The following is a 19981-nucleotide window of genomic DNA, read 5'->3' on the forward strand; positions in this document are numbered from 1 at the left end:
GAATATCAATACACCTGCAGAGACCCCAAAACTGTCGGCTGGCTAAAGAGAAAATGTCACACTGGGGGAGAATTTGATTTCCATTTCCCAGGTAACTGAGTGTGCTCTCTGGACACTGGATTCAGGCTCACGTCCTACTCTGAACTACCAAGGGTGGGACTATATTCCAAAACGAGGTGCGTTTTGTATAAATACCTGGGAAGAGCAAGATCCCAGATAGAATAGCTGCAATTCAACCTGATAAACCCACCTACAGTCCCATCATAGAAAGCTGTGTCCTCAGCCTGGAAAATCAGGTTAAGAAAACAACCAAACTGGTTTGTGAGAGATGTAAAAGAGACAGACGGGACAGGCAGAAATGGGCCGTATCAATCTTTAAGGCAATATGAATCCTACAAATCGGATTTCTTCTCTCTGTTCACCCCTGGGTCACCAGACAACTGGATATAAAACCCAGCAAATGTGGTTTCTGTATCTGAAGCAGCAAAGGAATTGTACTGTAAATTTGCCCTGATTCACCCATGCGAGGGACCAATTTGGCAGATCATCCATCTTGGTCCTGTGCACTGTCAGGGATGGCAAGAATTCCCCACATGATAAACAGATTTCTTCTCAGGTTTGCGTCCTTTAACCCACAGCAAGGTCAAAATCATGGCCGCCTGGCTAATAAACCTGGATGCTGGCGGTTTCCTTGCCTCCTGCCTTGTTTGGGCGCCTGTGTGGGCAGAGCTCACCCAGTAACTCGAGGGGCCCAACAGCTCCCTCTTCCAGGAATTCTTGTCCGGGAAGAGAGAACTAGCGGGGGCATTGGGCACACGTGGCTGGTGTCCCCTGGAGCCCTGACCACAGCTGCAGACAAGGCAAAGCCACCCAAGGTGCCTGAGTCCACAGCCTGGAGCACACGGGGGGAGAGCCCTCCAGAGAGCTTCCCAGGAAGCCCCGTCCCAGCGGCAGGACCAGCCCTGCCAGGCCAAGCCCAGGGACATCTTGTGGAGGGCTTGGGCAACACAGGGAGGACACATCACCCTTCCTCCCCTAGAAGCCGCAGACGGAGCCCCTGAGTCATGCCAGAAGGAGGGTACAGAAAGCCTTGGGGGAGGAGAGCCTGGTGGGTTTGAAGTGCAAATGCAACTGCGCACAGGAAGAACGGGGCTCTGCTCCAGTCCCTGCCACCGGAAACAGCAATCGCGAAAGAAAAGGACACGCTGACGCTGGGCACCGAGTTCTGGGCGGGGAAGGGCCGCTGCCATGGTGGCTCTGCTGACACAAGACGCTGGACCTCCTCAGCCACCCTGGAGGGGCCCCTGGTCGCCTCACCTGACGCTATGGACAGGGCGGTCGTGAGGAAAGGGCTGCCCCGAGGCTGCTGCTAAGTAAACGCAGTGCGAGTCTGACATTTACGAGAGAGTGGCTATTAAATGTCCTCGTTTACATAAAGGTCTACGTTTAGGTCTCCTGACGTAGGGCTATCTGGTCCACAGTTCCTGACGTGTGACTAAGACGTTGGCTACGGACTCCCAGGGCTGCACCCCACAGGTGCATGGAGACGATGTTCTAGAAAAGCCAAGATGGAGGGGACCGAAGACAGACCAGTGGCTGCCAAGGGCAAGGGCGGGGCTATCACAAAGGGGCCTGTGGGATACCTGGGGCACGGTGGGCTTTACTCCATACCACTACTGTGGAAATCCATGCAACCCAAAAAGAGACCATATTTTAAAAACCCTGCAAGATCCTTCACAGAGCAGTTCTCTGCACGAAGAGTGAATTTCCTGCTTGTGAGTTATACTTCAACAAAAACAGGCCTAGGCAAAAGTGCTGGTGGAAAGAAGGAACGGGGGCTGGCCATCCCCTCGCTCTGTCCTCCTGTCTGAGGGGTCAGCCCTGAGAATGGGGCAGAGGAGGCCCTGGCTGGGGCACACACCCAGTAAGGCAGGCAGCCAGAGAACAGGATGCACACAAATGACCCGGGAGGGAGGGGACCCTCAGAGAGCACTTCGGGTGACTCTTGTACACAAGCGAGAATTAGCAGGTAAGTGGAGGGCGGGGGTGGTGAGGAAGGAGGTAGAAAGTTCCAGAAGGCAGGGTACAGAAAGTCTTGGGGGAGGAGAGCCTGGTGGGTTTGAAGTGCAAATGCAACTAAGCACAGCAAGAGAGGCTGGAGCCCCTCGTGGAGCGGCTGTGTGTGGATCGTAGAGCAGCAGGGAGTTGGGACCCGTCCACCTGGGAAGGGCTGCCTGCACCCCAGCATCGCTTCTCGCCCACAGACGCTCACTGGGCATGGAGCGTTTACTGAGGCCTCGTCCAAAACAGCCTAGAGCTGGAACTAGGGCCCATCACCAGGAGGTGAGGAATTGGAGCATCCACACAGCAGCCCATGAGCTCCCGAAGGGGTGGGGACCTAAGAACTGGAGCCACCCGGGTTGACCTCAAACACAGAGGAGCCCCGGAGGCCAGGTGTCTGTCTGCTACACATAAGCTGCGAGGAAGCCAGTCACACAGGGAGGCACGCTGGCTTCCAGGAGGGTGAAGTCAGGCAGGAATTCAGCTCTACCTTCCATGTTGTATTGCTTTTGTACATAACGGATTCAGTTATGACTGGACGTTAGGGTTAAAGTTGGACGCTGGGCGTGTGGTCCTTCCTGCATTATCTTGCCACTTTGTTTGAAACTTTATAGACTTAAATATTAAACAGCACGAAAGCAAGTTCTGTTCCCTTAGTACAGAGGAGGAACTCAAGAACAGCAAGAGAGGTGGGAGGTGCTGGGGAGACTGGAAGCACCCAGGTGGGAGCTGCTGAGGCCTGGAAGACAACCCAGGTACCACCACACACGAGCCAAGACAAATCACAAAGAGCCCATCCACAGTGGGATCAGGGAAGGGGACCAAATCACATTTCCTACCACATATGCAGGAAGAGCATACCAGGGGTGCTGTGCCCATCCTGCTCCCATCTTCCCCTAGCCCTGGATGGAACACGCACCCTCACCCAGGCACTGCCATCTGGTCAATGCCTGGACACAGCAAGGGTGGGAACCAGGGAGGAGTGGAAAGCCTTGGTGTTCCTACCCATCCTCTTGTCTGCCAAAGACCAGGACAGCCTGCATGCCTTCTTTTTCCTTCCCTCCATCAATCTGTCCATTTACCCATCTGTCCATCCGTCCACTTACCCATCCACCCACCCGCCCATCCATCCATCCATCCATCGGCTCACCCACCTACCCACCTGCTCATCTGTCCATCCATCCATCCATCCATCCATCCATCCATCCACCCATCCATCCACCTGTCTATTAAACCATCCATCCATCCTCCTACTCACCCACCCACCCACCCACCTGCCCATCCGTCCATTGGTTCATCCATCCATCCATCCATCCATTCGCTCACCCACCTACCCACCTGCTCATCTGTCCATCCATCCATCCATCCATCCATCCATCTATCCATCCATCCATCCACCTGTCTATTAAACCATCCATCCATCCTCCTACTCACCCACCCACCCACCCACCTGCCCATCCGTCCGTTGGTTCATCCATCCATTCATCCATTCATCCATCCATCCATCCAACCATTCACCCACTCAGTCACACATTTTTAAAGTTCCCGCTCTGTTGTGCACTGTTAGGCATCAGAGACAAGAGAAATTAGGGAAGATCCTTGCTTTCAAGGAGCTTGCTGTCTGCAGTTCTGGCACAATTAAAAAGGATAGTTTGCACCTCTTAAAAGCCCAGCGACACAGCTGGTCCACCCGACTCTTGACAGCAATAGGAAGTGCTACTTTTAAAAGTGAGTTGTGTGGGTTAACTTTTCCACATGGTGTTGAATCTTGCTTAAGAGGAGCTTGGTTAGGAAGTTCAGAGAGCAGACAGTAACTCAGGGCCCTCTGAGATACACAAGGCATTCAGGAACCGTAAAAGGATTATGAAAAATATTATATTCCAAAAACAGCAGGCAAACAACAGCTGCCTTGAGTTTTCAACAGAAGCCAATTGAAAATGCACACCCGCCACAATCTTCCAAGACAAATCTCTCTGCAGTTTATCCGATCACTGTTGAAATTTCCATACCCAGCCCTCTATCGCAGGAGTAATAACCCAAATTCCATTTAGTGTTCATTTGAGCAGTCAGGATAAAGTCATTTCTTATTATCTCCCCACTGTGTAAAAAACAGCTTGAAGGTAGGAAGTCAGCAAGCATTTTCACCAAAAAGTAATTATTGTAAGTGACATTTTTACTGCTGGCATGCCATAAGGCGAACTGCACATTCAGAAGGACAAGTTGCTGAAACAAAATGACAGGGTACTCCGTGACATTCCGACAAGAACCCAAACATTATTTAACTGGCGGCTGGTCTGATGCACCACTTTTCATTATGTCCGGAGTGTGGGCTCTGAGCCCCTGCCAAGCCAGGAGATTCCAAGTGACTGTAAAGACAGACAAGTCGGCCAAGGCGGGAGAGGAGGGTGGCGATGGCTTGGCACGCGGAACGTGCGTGAGGGAGGGACCAAAGAGGAGGGGAGCTCAGGAGTGGGGACAGGGCCTGAGGAGGCCAAGAGCCTTGGGCTGTGGGCAGTGGGTTCTGGGAAGCCCAGTGCAGGTGCCTGCAGCCCTGCAGGGTTCTGAGGGCCTTTCCAGCCCTCAGCACTGACAGCTCCAGAGGTGGCCACCAGCCTGGAGCACTTCCCAGCCACAGCCGAGGTGGGCGGGCGGCCTGGAGGCACCCTGAGGAGCCCCCGCCTGGGGCTTGACGGCCTGGCAGTCCTTTCAGACAGCCTGAGTCTCTGCAGCAACTGTGAGCAGCAACCTCAAGTGACCTCTGGTTCCTACAGGGGTCAGGCCAATGGCACACAGTGACGTGAGCGCCTCCTTCCCACGGGGCTCTGGAACTATCTGCACTGGCAGGCGGGTGTGGATGGGCTGCATTAGTGGCGGTCTCTGACCCCCTAGGCACACCACCTTCCTACAGTCAAGCGTCTCTATTAAGACACAGTCAGTGTAAAATGGGGGATTTCCTGCTTTTGGGTGTGAGTGGTATTTTGACTGATCTGCAGGAGTCTGAACCAGAACACATGGGCCTGACAGACAACACAAGGCCTTCGGGAGCCCGCCACACCCGTGCCCTGGCTGGGCCACCGGACATTTGCCCACAGGGAAAGAAACAAAAGCAAGAAACAAACCAGCAATGGTGCGGAGGTGCAGAGAGAAGTAGCCACAACGCCCACACCACGGAACAGACTTCTAGCACAGAGTGAGGCTCCTGGGTCTGACGCCAAAGGTGTAGTGGCCTTGCTACCGCAGGCTGATTCCGGGTGCCTCAGCAGCCTTTCTCCACTTGGAAGGTCCAGGTCCCTACCTATCCCTAAAGGACGGGACCCTCACCGTGCCAGCCCTGACTGCCTTAACTCACTGGAAGTCTCAGCAAACCTACCAAGTCACACTCCGGCTTTCCCCAATAGCAGAAAGGAGTAAGCTGAGAAGGGCTGGGGCCTGGAGCCGGGAGCGGGGTGGTGGCAAGGGAACCGAGGGCTCCGTGTGCCTGCTGGTGAGTCTTCTATGAAACTGGAAGGCGATGCCTGTTCGCTCTCACCCACGTACACATCTCCCTTCGCCAGGACTGAAGTAAGAGCAGAACAAGTCCCGGGACACTGCAGGCGCTGGCCGAGCGTGTGCATGTGCAGAATGGGACTTTTGAAATCTGCAGAGGAACTCTTGCTGCACGGGAGCCAGAAGCACTTGCTTTGTAAAAACCAGATGGTTTAACTTGGTTCTTCAGGTCTCATCTCCCAAACGTGACTTCTGGGCCACCTTACGAAGGGGCCCATGCCTTTCCCCAGGTCTGAACTTCTCTGTGGGCCAGGGGGTGCCTGGTGTCTGGACTGTGCACATGAGCTCTGTGCATGCAGGACCCGGAGCACAGGCGGCCAAGCAGCCTGTGGTAGCCAAGACCCTAGGAGGAGGGCTGGGAATGGGCAGGACGGGAGAACAGGAGGTCTTCAGGCAAGAGGGACAACCAAGGTGGAAGGCTGGCAGGACCTGAGCCCCGAGGGAAGCAGCGGAATGTCCAGTGGAGGTCCACTCTGGAGAGGCGGGTCTGGCCTTAGCTGGAGCAGCCAGAGGAAGCTGGGCGGGCAGCAGGCTGTCTTGGGGCTGAGAGATGACCCAGGCTGGGCTGGGGGTTGCGAGTGGGGAGACCGCCTGGTTTGGCCACAAGGGCAGGGGTGCTGCTGGTCAGGTTGGGCTGCTGCTCTGGGGAGACAGGGCCCAGTCGTGCTGAGTGCTGGGTCTGGAGCCAGGACAGGGGTCAGCTCTCCAACTGTCCTCACTGGCTCCCGGGTCACAATACAGGGAGCCAGGGATGTCTGCTGTCCCCATCATGGCTCAGCAGTCAACTCCATGTTCACAGACCTGGGCTCTGTAGTAAACAGCTCCCTCCCTCCTGTGCTGGGAAGTCCACTGGGGATCCTGGGCCAACCTGCAAAGCAGAGGGGCCGTGGAAGGGGCCCGGTGCTGCAGAGGCTCGTGGACAGGCGGAGGGATCCATGGGGGCAGCGAGGGGCCCTGCAGGGATCTGGGGTGTCTGCTGCTATACCTCAGGGCTCATTTTCCTGTGTATCTTTCATAAGTTCTTAAGGAAACATGCATATCAAGCAGAGCTTGGGAATATTAAAAATTAAAAAGCCTGCTGAAATCACAATTCAAAGTTGGGAAGGAAGATCACAGGCTGGCATGGTTGCTGAAGTGACAGGGGGTGGCAGGGTTGGCTGTGCTTCAGGGGCATGGGCTAGTCTTGTTCCGGCTTTTCTAGAGATCCATACCGACCTAGAAGTAATGCTTTCAAATTACCTTCAATAACCTTATTACCAAGCCAGCTGTGTGTGTATGAACACTTATCAATGCGTCCCTATGCATTAAGAGAAAATGTATGTCACACAAACAGTCTAAATATATATTACCGAGATGGGAAAAAACAAACCCTCCAGTTAAATTGCTTTGCTGTAATCAAAGATTAATCACTGCGTGAGCAAGCATGTCTCTCTCGTGCGCTCCCCTCTTTCTCTCCAGGGTTCATTTCTGGCTTTAGGCAAACCTGCCTCAGTCACCACGCCAGAGTCTGCCATGCAGTCACACTACCATCCCAATAATGGAATTAATTTCCCCAGATTTCTGAGAGCCGGAGGAACTACATGGTGGTCTTAAATACAGTTTCCTTCCAGAGCCCTGCAGGCCTGAGCACAGAAACTCTCCTTCCCTGGGGCACATGGTGGGCAGTGGGCTTCAAAGTGTCCATCTGTGCAGGCTCTGTCTGCCCCAGAGCATCCTGTCCCCTCTCAATGATGCTGCCAGTCAGCCAGTGTGTGGGTAATGAGGTTTGGGCTGCAAAGGAATGTCCCTTAGAGAATCCGTGGCTGGCTGCTGCCAGTGGTGCTCACTGGCGTGGCCGTTGCTTCCTGCCTTTTGTGCAGTGCACAGGTGAGTGAACTGGTCTGGTCCTACAAGGAACCAGGTGACATCTTCGTTATATGTGACAGAATTAGAAAAGCTATTAAGGTACATTATTTTACACATCCCCTAATCTCTCCATACTGCTTTACTTAATTTGTGATGAAATTGTTGAGAAAGGGTACTTAATGTAGGACAGTTGGTAAAAGTAATTTATCATCTCCCCGCTTCAGTGCCCCTGTTATCAGCGAACTCATTTTCTGCATTCATCATGCAATCAGCCTATTATTTGCATATTAATCAGGCAGTGGACCATGAAGGAGCTGCATCACGGCCAAGTGCGGCGCCATCTCAGGAGAAACACTCGGTAATTATCATACATCAGTGTTATGATGTGGTAATTGATTATAACATCTTTCTGCCGCCCCTGGGGAGTCCCTTGGCTAACCCAGCTCGGGGCACTCTGGGCAGATTTTTCTTTTTCTGCAAAAATTGAAGTCACCGTTGCTATGTCCTCTGACTGCTCTTTCTGGGGAGTATCGATTCTCTTTTCCGATTTTGTGAGGTATTTTCAACTGTGTGAAATAGCACTGACCTTAACTCCAGAAAGAGAAGGTCTAGGTTTGAGGGGGGGCATCTCTCTGGACCCTGGGAGTCCTCGCCCTCAGCCTTTGACCTTCAGAGTTTCCTCATCAAATACGGGGCTGTGACTTGGGTCTCTCCTAATTGCAAAGTTAGTACGAAGGCAGTTTGCCTGCTCTATTTAGGTGCCAAGTGGCAGACTAATTTTGGCCCTTATGTAAAGGACAAACCCCACATCTGCCAATTCAGACTCGGGCTATATTTAGGAACTCAGCTCCAAAGTGCAGAACAAACACAAAGTCAAGGGACGCGGGAGATGGACAGCGCCTGGCTGCGACTCGACCCACCAGGACTGTGCCGTGGGGACTTCCCTCTCCACTTATGGGGACTGGAGCATGGCCCATGGGCCAGTCTCATGAGGCTGGCCTCGGCATCCTGGGATGGCTTCTGGTGATGGCGGGGGGCGTGACAGCTGAAGGATGGGCTGTCCCTAGTGACCCAAGGACCCAGGCAGCTGTGCCAACTCTCACTGAACTTAGGCAAGAAGGGCTTTCAAGGGAGCCCAGCCCCTTCCTCACAGGCCAGCCACGGTCTTAAGTTCCCCACTCTCAATAAATTTGGGTCCGGTGCTGCTACTGATTTGCTGACGGTTCCCTCCCTTTCTCCACCTGCTCCCAGGCTGCAGCACGTGGGGACCGTGCCCAGGGGTGAAACAGCTCTTGACACCTCTGTTTTCCTATTGATTGCCTGTTTTGTCATGGACCTACTTTAAAATTGTGCCCATTTATGATTTGAACCCAATTCTGTTCCCTGTTTCAAAGCCTGGCTTTATTTCTCTCAGTGCGGTTCTGGGGCCAGCCCTTGATCCCTCTGGGCAGCCAGGCAGGCCTCGGTGCACCCCTGCAGACCCCAGTGTGGCAGCAAGGCCACCGGCCTCGGGAGGGACCTCAGGAACTTCCTCCACGTCCTCCCTCTGCGTCCTGGCTTTCTCATTCTGTAAGTGGGGAGGTGTTCCCACTTACTGATTAAAGATTTAGGACGTCAGTACAGTGGGCAGCCTGAAAAGATGTTCATGCAACCTCACTTCCACCCCCTTTCTTAAGTTACCTGAGGACTTTTAAGAGCATTTTGGCTTCTCCATCCCTCCCTAGGACAGAACCACTGAAAACCGAAGTCCTCATTTCTCCTGTGACCTACTTCTGCCTCCTGTACTGAATGCCCAACGTAGCGTAAATTTTCTTTTCCAAAGAAAGCTTGCAGGGAGGGAGACGTGTGTCCAGGCTTCTGCAAGCACCGACCTGGGTAGCGCTGGTACCGGGGTCCAGTCAGAACAACTGCAAGCACGGGAGGCTGGGCCACTGCCCACGCTTGCCACGCAGCCCATTTCTAGAGTAGTTTGCCCAACGCGGCCTGAGTGGTGACCGCAGTCTTACTCTTGAAGTTCAAGATTCGGGGTCTATTTGAAGAGTGGTGGATGGACAGGCACCTTCCCGAGATGGAATGGCAATTCCTGGGGACCGAGAATCCAGAGAGCAGCACAGCAGCCCATCAGTGGAGCAGACCACGGTGCCTCTGCTCAGCAACTCACACCTGATGATCTCAGAGGAGCCAGCGGGCACTGGACGTGCTTCCCGCGGGACCCACTCCAACCTCAGGCTGCTACCACACTCGACGCGGCGGTCGGGTCTGCAAAGGGGCAGCAGGAGCAGCCTTCGCCTGTGCTGTTTTGTTGGGACACTGAGGTAGAACCCAGGGTCTCACACGAGCGAGGCAAGTGCTCTGCCAGCAAGCTGCACCCCAGGCCCTGAAGCCAGCATTTAAATGACACTTATTCTGGATGGTCCTCATGGTTCTGAAAGCTATCCTGCTTGAATGTGTTCCAAACTCCCCAGGTCAAGAGGTAGGGACTGGATTCTTCCCATTTTATAGAAGATGAAACTGAGGCACAAAGAGGCTGAGTCACTTGCCCAAGGTCACACAGCCACTAAGTGCCAGAGGACAAGCTCTAGGTGCCAGCTTAGAGCCTGCTGGCATCTTCTGCTCTTACCCGGAGGCAAGGAGGGTCAGTGCTTAGGGATCGACCCAAGGAGGGAGGAGGGTAGCACAAGGGGAGGTGTCCAGGAGTAAATTTCAGGAAATTGTGCCATCAAATTACATGCGCGTACGAGTGTGTAATAACGAATCCCACCATTGTGCATAAGTATAATGCACCCATTAAAGGGGGAAGAAAGTCAACCTACTTATCTCTCAGTGCAGGAGGCCCTGGGTTCCACCCCTAGGATGCAACGCAAGACAAAACAGAAACTTCCCTAGTGATTTGTTGGGTAAAGCGTGTGCACTCCGATGAGGACCCATCGCTGTGAACAGAGGAGGGAAGGCCTCACGACGTCTGCTGCCCGAGAAGAGTAGGGCACAGCCCTGGGTGGGACAAACAGCCTCTCGGGAAGGCAGCTGGGGGTGAGGGTGGGCGGCCGACTGATCTCTTCAAAAGGGTGCAAGTCTTTTGAAGCTTCTTGTTATGGTCATCTGGCATGTCCCCAAATGCTCCTGTGTTGAAGACTTGGCGCCCAAAGCAGTGAAGTTCAGAGGCTCCCCAAGAGCCTTGGGGAGGACGACCAGGTCTGGAGCGCTCTGCCCCGCCAGTGGACTGATGGACGTCATTACTGGGAGGTGGCAGACGCTGGAAGAGGTGGGGCCTGGCTGGAGGAAGCGGGTCCCAGGGGCACCCGCCTCCTCTTGCTCTGCTTCCTGGCCGCTGTGCTATGCCAGTGCCCAGTGAACCCACGAGGGTTCAGAGCAGCTCGGAGCGTCGAGAGCAACGTCCACTCAGTAATCAAGGGCCTTTCTACCCAGGGCATGGCGGCCGTCCTGACAAGCTGTGTCTCCAGGAGGCTTCTGGAAGGTGCCCCCTGCCTTCCTGCACGTGCTGGGCAAGTGGGGCTCAGCCGCCCCCTCCACAGCCTGCCTCCCATCTCTCCAGAGGGTCAGCTACAGTGCAACCAAATCCCTCACCTCAGCTCGGTGAGAGCAGGTGGACGTCGTCCCAAAGCTGGTTAGAGGTAAATCCACAGAGCAATCTGCCCACCCCAGGGACGCTGAGCGGAGGCCTGGTCGGCCCTGGCAGCCCTGAGGAAGGTGTCGTGCACCTGAGTGAGGGGGACCAAGCATCCTCCACCCCGGAGGCCCCTGGCTGGGTCTGGGGCATGCAGCCCCTGTGAGATCCTCTGCACCTCACGGGTCCAACCTGTGACTGCAGATGACCTCCCATGCTTCTGGCTTGCCTGGGCAGGTGCAGGGGCAGTGGGTGCTGCGGACCTTGGCTCTGGGCAGCTCCTGCTCTCCACACAGAGGCCATGCTGTGGCCTCATGGTCCCGCATCTGTGGCTCCTAGATGCACTTGCCTCTCCCTCAGTCAAGGGTGCCTCCCCTGAAGCCCCCACACTCTCCCAGTCTCGGGCCCGTGAGCTCTCAACAACATGGCCAGCGAGAACCCGGCGCTTCTCAGGACTCTGTCAACCTCCTCTTAAGAGAGAAGGGTGCCCACAGGGCCAGCAGCCCTGGGGAGGTGGCCGAGCGTCTTGTGAGCGTCTTGAGGCCTGACAGCCACGGGGGCAGCAACCCCTGAGGTGCCCTCACTTGGCACTGCCTGCCCACACTGCACACCAGCGCACTCCACACCGAGGCACGACAACGTCCCTCCAGCACTGCTTTCCTGCCGTGGCTTCAGAAGAGCCAGCCTCCTGCTCAGGCCCGCGATCGCGCCCTCCGCTAACACCACGCAGGCCTGACCCGCTCACCTGGCACGTGGCTTGTACCCAGAAACCTGCCCCGTTGGCCTTGGCATGAAGTCCTTTCATGTGCCACCCTTGAGGGAGTAAACGGTTCCCAGTACAGGCTGCCACCAAGAAGGGAAACGAGGGGCACGCTGCTGCTGGTCAGTGAGTGGCGCCCCAGTGACATCCCAGGCCCCATGACACAGCGGCCATCTGCTCGGAGGGGGTGCTTCCCGGGCTGCCCCTGGGTCTGGGGTGCCGAGGGCGGCTTGCATAACTCGGACATGGATGCGTTCCAGTGACCAGGCTCTATACCCAACAGTGTTCCAGCAAAGGGAAGCGGGAAACACGGAGCTCAGGCTAAGGTGGGAACGGTCACTGCAGCAGAGGCCCACTGCAGGGCTCCCATGCCAGGACCCTGGACACAGCCTTGGGCCACCTGGTTGGCGCTAAGCAAGGTACATGAAAAAGCACCTGGGCCTGTCCCTTGGGTCCCCCACAGTCCATGGAGGCCACGCCAGGGCAGGGAGCACCCGGGCCACCCAAGGCAAAGTTGGCCGCAGCAGCAGCTGTCTTCCTGGAGGGTGGCGACAGGGGGCATGGCGTTCTCCAGGGCCAACAGGACTTGGCCCCCAACTCCCCACTGCCCAGGAAGAAGCAGGGTGTTTGGCTCTTGCACAGTTGCAAGGACATGTGGGAAGCTGATCATGCTGCGGCCACGCTCCTGCAGCAGGGACCTGAGGGGAGGGAGGAGGCTCTTCCCCATCAGGTCCCCTGTCCCTCCCTCTTCCCCTCCCCTGTAGACCCTTCCCTGGGGGCAAAAAGATCAATCACCCCAAGGAACTGTGAACAGGAAATGACTTTCAGGAACAAGGAGGAATAAAAGACAGTGGGGCCACGAGCCCCTCTGCCTCCCGTCTGCGGCTGGACCCCTGCCCGCCGCTGCTGTGGAGCTCAAGGCTTGCTCTCTTAAAAAAGTCCCCCGCAGACACGCTGGCCACACTCCGAGGAAACCCCGCGCCCCCTTCCCCACCTCAGGTGCCGCCTTCTCTGCCCCGGGCACCGTGACTCCAACGGGATGCACACAGAAGGAGCAGTCCCGATGGCCACCTGCCACCACGTCTTCAGGTTGCAGTCTCCAGAGGAGACCCAAGACCCCCCACAGGAATACCTGTGCCCTACCCCAGCACTGGGGACCTGGCAGATGACACGACACATAGGAAATAAGATTGTCAGAAACCATGTGAACTGGTCACCATCCTTTGGCCCCTCCCCACCTCTAAACGCCTGCGTGCCCCCCACTGCCCACCTGACGCTTCGCGAAGCCTCAGAGGCCTCCAGGGAACAGCCTGAGTGATGCCAGCCACTGAAAATGGCACTGGATTCCCTTAGTGCCCTTGCACCTCACCTGGAGATTACCAGGGGCACATTCTGAGTGTCAGGTCCTCCGAGAGGGAAAACCGAGACGCGGCTTCTCTCTCCCTAACACTGTCAGCGAGGACAACACGGTTCACCAAGAAACAGGGACACCGAGGGGCGGTGGACCTGGACAGAAAGCGAGGGGAAGGTTCCCGAGGCTGCAGTCTGCTCTTGCAGGAGTGAGGCCACGGCCCCCCGTGCACCTGATCACCACGGCAACGCCCTGCGAGACCCAAGGCCTCACTGAAGGTGCGACTGGCCAGGAGGGCGGGAGGCAGGTCCTCCAGGGTTCCTGCATCAGGGGGGCCTGAACTCTCACGGCGTGTGTCTTACCACTGTCCAGGGACAAACCAGGCCAGGCTGGTACCACCCTCCTGCAGCTACCTGGGTCCACCATGCTACGCGGCTCCAGGAAGACCGGACGCAGCTGCCACTGGGGACAGAGCATCTTTCTGAGCTGAGGGGCCCCTGGGATGATTCCGGGGTAGCCACGGTGAGGGGGACTGGAATCTCATGGAGGCTCCCTCCTCTGCCTCTGGGGAAATTGTGCGGACAGCTCCCTTTCCTTTAATTTGTGAAGGAAGAGACTAGAATCTTCCAGTCATTCATCCCAAGGATTTGCTAACTGCACCAAAACAGGAGTCTTATTTTTGAATCTAAGTTCCATACACTGTAAGCACAGGTACTTTAATTTTCAGAAGCTCTACTGAAAAGACATAACCCATGACGACATTTCAAACATGGAAGACTGCCACTCCGTCCTGACACCGAATGACAGCATCTATTCTGACAAGTAGCTCCTAGACTTCCCGGTCCAGAGACAGGCTTCTGCAGCTACCACCATGATGTAAGACCTTTGCTCTTCCTGAAACCTAAGAAGCACTTTCCCATTTTTCTCCACGGAAGCTGTGGACTACTGTTTCTCCTGGAAGCCGCCCTAGGGGTGCTGGGGACTGTGGTCATCCTCTCCTCTCACCTGGGTGGCACCGGGAGGGCGGGGCCTGCCTGCCGCCTCTGTAAAAGCCACCGGTGATTCTGCCACATTGTTCTGGGCAGGTTCTTGCCTCCCTCCCTTCTCCAATCTGTAGATGCCCCAGAGTTTTAAATGACTTTATTCTACAAAGTAACTCGATATTTTGTAAATACCACTTGCATTCCTCTCAGGAGCCCAGCGTGGGAACTGGGGCTATCCTGTGAATGCTGCAGCACGGGGACCGTGTTCTGCTTCAGCAAAAGCAAGCTCTTCTTAGAGGACGTGTTCAGACACGGAGAAGAAGGTTCGGCATGGATTCTAAGAGACCGGAGCTGCAGACACCTTATGTTTTATATGGGAACAAGAGGTTTTCAACTAGAAAGCGATGTCCCCTTCTGCCATGATCAGCCCTGCTCTGACAGGGCAGTGAAGGCTCTTGGGAGTTTAAGGGGAGAACAACTTCCTATGAGAGTGGGAGGCAAGGCTGATTTCCCTGGTAAACATCCAGAAAGCTAAGGCACGTCACCTCCCCTGTGCACCTAAAGTAAGGAGCTTCACCTCCCCTGTGCACCTAAAGTTAAGGCACATCACCACCCCTGTGCACCCTAAAGTAAGGCACGACACCTCCTCTGTGCACCTAAAGTAAGGCACATCACTTCCCCTGTGCACCCTAAAGCAAGGCATGACACCTCCTCTGTGCACCTAAAGTAAGGCACATCACTTCCCCTGTGCACCCTAAAGCAAGGCATGACACCTCCTCTGTGCACCTAAAGTAAGGCACATCACTTCCCCTGTGCACCCTAAAGCAAGGCATGACACCTCCTCTGTGCACCTAAAGTAAGGAGCATCACCTTCCCTGTGCACCTAAAGTAAGGCACATCACTTCCCCTGTGCACCCTAAAGCAAGGCATATCACCTCCTCTGTGCACCTAAAGCTAAGGCAAGTCACCTCCCCTGTGCACCCTAGAGTAAGGCACATCACCCCCCTGTGCAACTAAAGCTAAGGCACATCACCTCCCCTGTGCACCTAAAGCTAAGGCAGGTCACCTCCCCTGTGCACCTGAAGTAAGGCACGCCACCTCCTCTGTGTACCTAAAGCTAAGGCACATCACCTCCCCTGTGCACCTCAAGTAAGGCACATCACCTCCCCTCTGCATCCTGAATGGGAGGTGGCACAGCAGAGGGTCCTGGGGACTTGCTAATGAATTGGCAGAACCTGAAGGACGCCGCACCTGATCTTTCTGCAGGTGGAAGGCGTGGGTGGGGTACGGCCTCTGTCCCCCTCTGTGGACAAAGCCAGATCAGGACATCACAGCCCACAGGAACCTCCAGCGGGAACCCAAATGCTGAGGCCCCGCTCTGGCTGCATCTGTGCGTGGGCCGGCATCTCATGGCAGCCGCTGCCGCCGAGGAGACCAGCTGTTCCCTCGCTGCACATGTGTCCCCTCGTAAACCTCCCGGCACGCTGGCGGCTTCGCACTCCTCGCTTAGCTTTGTTTGTGTTTTCAGTGAATCAATGGGATATGGAGACTAATCAACACATTTAGAGAAGTAAAGAAAGAAAAAAGAGCTGTTCACAACGCCGGCTGTTCCTGGAAGCCGGGTGAGCACTCGGCTACACTGTGGGCCATGGCAGGAGGAGATGACCGGTCTGACCGGAGGCTCTCCAAGGCCAAGGGGAGCCCTGCGCCTGCTGCCTCCCCACCTCCCCACCTGCCAGCTGCCCCAACTCCTCAGGCCCCTCTCCCAGGCACCACTGCCTCTCCATCCAGTCACAGCACGAGCTGTTCTGGGGGCTTCTCTTCCCAGGTATCCCGTTCCTCATGCCCCAGTCTCTCACTCAAAGGCTGCCCAGAGGCTTCCGGAGGGTCGAGGTGGGACGTCCCCTACCATGGTCCTGCTGGAATGGCAATGCCTGCACCTCGTCTCCTCCTGTTAGAATGGAAGCCCCTGCACGTGGAATCTGTCCCTGACGTAGTCCCCAGCCCCAAACACAGGGCTCCATGCCTGGAAACCGTCGGTCCTGAGGTGGGATGCAGGGAGTGACGAACGGCGGCGACCCTCCACCCAGCCGGCCCCCCTTCTGGAGTCTCTCTTTCTTCCGTAACAACTTTGCTTGTAATAGCCACAACCCAGAAATAACCAAAATGCCCCTCAGTAAGTGACGGAACAGGAACCGCGGTAATGCCGAGGAGCTTGTGATGGCGGCCTATAGGGCCCAACGGATCTCAGGCACCTTCCAGTGGAAAGCAGATGCCCCTCACGGGACTCTCAGGACGACAGCACACGGAGAGGGGGACAGGAGGTGGGGGCCAGGAGAGCATACCCCCGGCTCACCAGGCAGGCCATGGAACCCTGGGAGCCGCCCAGCCAGAGGGAGGAGGGAGACCAGGACAAGCATGAGACACTTCACGGAACCGAGAGACGCAGGTGGGTTACCTGAGCTCACGCAGCCCTGCTGTAGGGGGTCCTGCAGCGACGTCACCGAGGGCATGACTGGAGAAAAGAAAGGTGCGTTAGGTGAGGGCAGCCCCGCTGAGCCTCCTAACTGAGCGGGCGGAGGAGCAGCGGAGCCCCGAGGGAGGGAGGCTTCCCGCACCTGGCCAGGCCGGGGACAGTATGGGGTTGTTTAGGCCCTGAGAGCACTGCCCTTCAGAGCCAAGACCCTGGGCCAAGAGCCAGAGGAAGTCACTGCCTGGGACACTTGCTTCTGTGCCTTTGGCTGGTTCTCTTTCCTGATTCCCTGATTTAGCTACTTGACTTTTACCTATATTTATGTGTAAACAGCACTTTCTTAATTGGCAACTCATTTTCCGCTGCTTATAAAATTAGCCAAGCACAATATTCTCACTCCTAAGCTCCAGTCAGTCCTGTGGCAACAGGTTTGGAGGGAGGGGTACGTTCTCCACCTCGGGGCAGCCGACAGCTGCGGGGAGCTGGTCCCTTCCTGGCCCCGGCCCAGGGGCTGACTGCCTCCCCCACGGCTCCTCCCGCAGGCCCCTCACCTGGCCCTTGCTGCTGGCCCTGCACCGGCAGCACACCCTGGCCCAGCTCGCCGTTCAGCCACAGCTGCATCCGGATGAAGGGTTCCCGGCCCTTCTGGGTCAGCTTGCTCCACGGCTTCGGCCGAGACAGCATGTCGCTCACGCTGCCCTGGGACAGGCCCAGGACCTGTGGTGGAACCAGAGAGACAGGTGGTTGGTGCCCAGGCAGGGGCGTGACACAGGCGCAGTGTGTGGGTGGGGGGTGCAGCACACAGCCAGCGTGTGCACAGCCAGGGCCCGGTGGATGCTGATGGCCGGGGAACAAGCCTGGAGGATCACTGGAGGGCTGACGAGCCGGCACGGGCTGTGGTTCTGACAAGCCATCCTCAGTCAGTCCCCAGGCACAGGTGGCTGGGACTGGAGGGCTGCCACCTGACGCAGGAGGAAGCACTGGAAAGCATCGTGCTCCCTGCCTGGCGGCCACGGGGACAACTAGGCAGGGGGCAGAGCCCGAGAGGCAGGAGTGGGGGTACCGGAGGAGAGGGAGGCAGGCTGCTTAGTGACGCCGAGCCAGGGTGGCCCTTAGGAAGGGTGGCTCTCCCTCACAGGTGGGGGCAGAGGTAAGCCGGCAGGGCCGGGGGGCCGGGGTGGGAGGGACACGCGTGGCAGACGACGGACGAGCAGCCGCAGCCTGCGTCTTCTGCTCACATATGGCCATGCATATGCATGGACGCTGACAGCCCACCACGACCCAGATGCAGCCCAGGGATATTTAGGGGCTGCCTCCCATCATTCTTTCGAAAAGTTCTCAAGTTCCAGAATAAACTGCACTCATGGGCCAAACAAGTGCGACACTATTAAGTCTCTGCTAAATTTAAGGCTTGAGCACAAATGTCTATTTAAATGTTCTCAAACGATATTTTTACAACACTGAACTAGAAATCTCAAGGGACTTTGAATTCCCATCCCCAATTCTATGTACCCCATCGCCTGTCGTGAAATCAGATGAAGAGTTCACACACGGCTGTCGTAAGGACACACGGCTGTCGTAAGGACACACAGCGTGTCACACGGCCACACGTGGGCCCACAGCAGGCGGGCTGGGCGGGTGCCACATGGCAAGAAGGCCGCCTCCAGCACCCACTACCACCTCATCTAACACGCTGCTAGGGCGCTTCTTAGGGCTTTACGGCCACAGTAAATCTCCATTATCCAAAATCTACCACCAGGGCAGCCGAGAATAGAAAGGTCTAGAAGCTCACCTACAAATGATCACATTTTCACGAGCCAGGGAGGAACAATGTGGAAATAAGGGCAGCCCTAGGCGGTCTCTGGTGTCCCCACTGGGGTTTATTCTTGGGCAAGTTACTTTGCCTCCCTGGCAGGACAATACCCAAGCGCCTTTCAAGTTGTACTAGAAAGGAAGACCTATGCTTTGCTCAGCTTCTTCTATCAAGTCCGCTGCAGTTCTCTGCAGGCTGGCTGGCCCTCCATGGGACCTGCCCAGATCGGACCTTTTTAGGCCAAAAGGACCTGCAGGTGCTGCCTGGCTCCACCTGGCAGCGGAGGCTAGATCTAGATTCAGTTCCCTGACAGCCTAGGGCAAGCGTAGCTCTTTATCTGTCCCATGATGATTTTGCTAGCCACCCCCAGAGTAGCCGAGAGGCCCAGGAGGGCAGAGTGAGGCTGACAGGGCCTGGCACACGGAACCTGGCAGGGAACAGATGCTGGCTGGCTTCTCTGGTTGGGGGTGGGTGGCACATGGTGTATGGTCAGTTAAGATGGGCGATGGCCGTCCTGCATGAGGACTGGGAGCCCAGGCCCCAGTGGAAGCCCTTACCTTCTCCCCGAAGATCCTCTGGCAGATGCCGTTCTTGGCTAGCTTCTCTTTGACCTGCCGGGTGAGCTCGATGGTGTCCACTTCCTGGTACATGTAGACCTCGTACTGCTCAGGAGTCAGCGGAGGGACCGAGGGCTTGGCGGGCTTTGCCATGGGCACGATTGGGGAGGAAGGCAGAGGGCTGTTCTGGGGAGTCTCGCTGCGGCTGGCTCCAGCGACGCTCAGCTCCGAGCTCTGGGAGTACGGGGACTCGGCGCTGGGCCACTCTTTCCAGCACTCCGATGAGGACGAGGGCCCCTGGAGCTGGCCACGCTCGGCCCGGGGCTGACTGTTGGCCCTTTCTCTGCCGCCCGCGGCCTCTTCGGCTTTCGTCTCTTCAGAGGAGGGGGCGCTCCTCCGCTCGGGCTGCAAAGGGCTCCACCAGTGGTCCTTCCACCCACTGCCACGGCCCAGCTCACTCTTTGCCTGCCGCAGGACCCCTTGTGTGGCCTCAGCTGCGCCCTGAGCGTCCATCCCTGGCACCTCCTGGGCCTCCTTTCTGAGGACCGGGGCACTGGGCAGAGCCGAGGCGCTGGCCTCGGGGGCTGTGGGCGTCTTCTTCAGGGAGATGGCCAGAGGAGAGTAACTGGGCGCAGTCGACAGGAGCTTGGGGGTCAGGAGGGTGAGGTCAGGCTGGGACAGCGGTGCTGGTTTTAAGGCGGGGTCCAGGGCGGCCTGCTGGGCCTCCATTTCTCGGCGGGCCTGCTGTAGGATGGAGCGGATGGCGTCGTCGGAGTTCCCGCTGCCGGATGCGGAAGACGGCTGGGCCGGCTCTGCTGTGTGGGGCAAGCACAGGGTGACATTTGGCCGACCGCTCCAGCTCTGCGTTGTCACTCCTCCCGACCCCACACAGAGCACACGGCGGGGACCACACTGCCACATCCCGCCGCCCTCCCGTCAGTGGGACGCCTGTGCATCTCCTCCGAGA

The 19981-nt window shown here is 56.7% G+C and overlaps 1 protein-coding gene across 10 annotated transcripts in view; it reads right to left on the reverse strand.

Annotated features, from left to right (window-relative positions):
* Cux1 (cut like homeobox 1) overlaps positions 1 to 19981 on the reverse strand; it is a 316806-nt gene that overhangs the window by 38130 nt on the left and 258695 nt on the right. For 5 of the 10 annotated variants that reach the window (XM_047533873.1, XM_047533872.1, XM_047533869.1 and 2 more), the window contains 3 exons: positions 19015 to 19829; positions 17196 to 17361; positions 16630 to 16686 (listed from right to left, as the gene is read on the reverse strand). The exons of 3 other annotated variants lie outside the window; for them this stretch is intronic. In XM_047533873.1, the coding sequence (XP_047389829.1) occupies positions 16630 to 16686; positions 17196 to 17361; positions 19015 to 19829 (1038 nt within the window). The remainder of the gene's footprint in view (positions 1 to 16629; positions 16687 to 17195; positions 17362 to 19014; positions 19830 to 19981) is intronic. 2 more of the 10 variants (XM_047533868.1, XM_047533871.1) reach the window with 1 other exon arrangement.

The sequence above is a fragment of the Sciurus carolinensis genome, chromosome 18 (assembly GCF_902686445.1).
Source record: "Sciurus carolinensis chromosome 18, mSciCar1.2, whole genome shotgun sequence".
Lineage (NCBI taxonomy): Eukaryota > Metazoa > Chordata > Mammalia > Rodentia > Sciuridae > Sciurus > Sciurus carolinensis.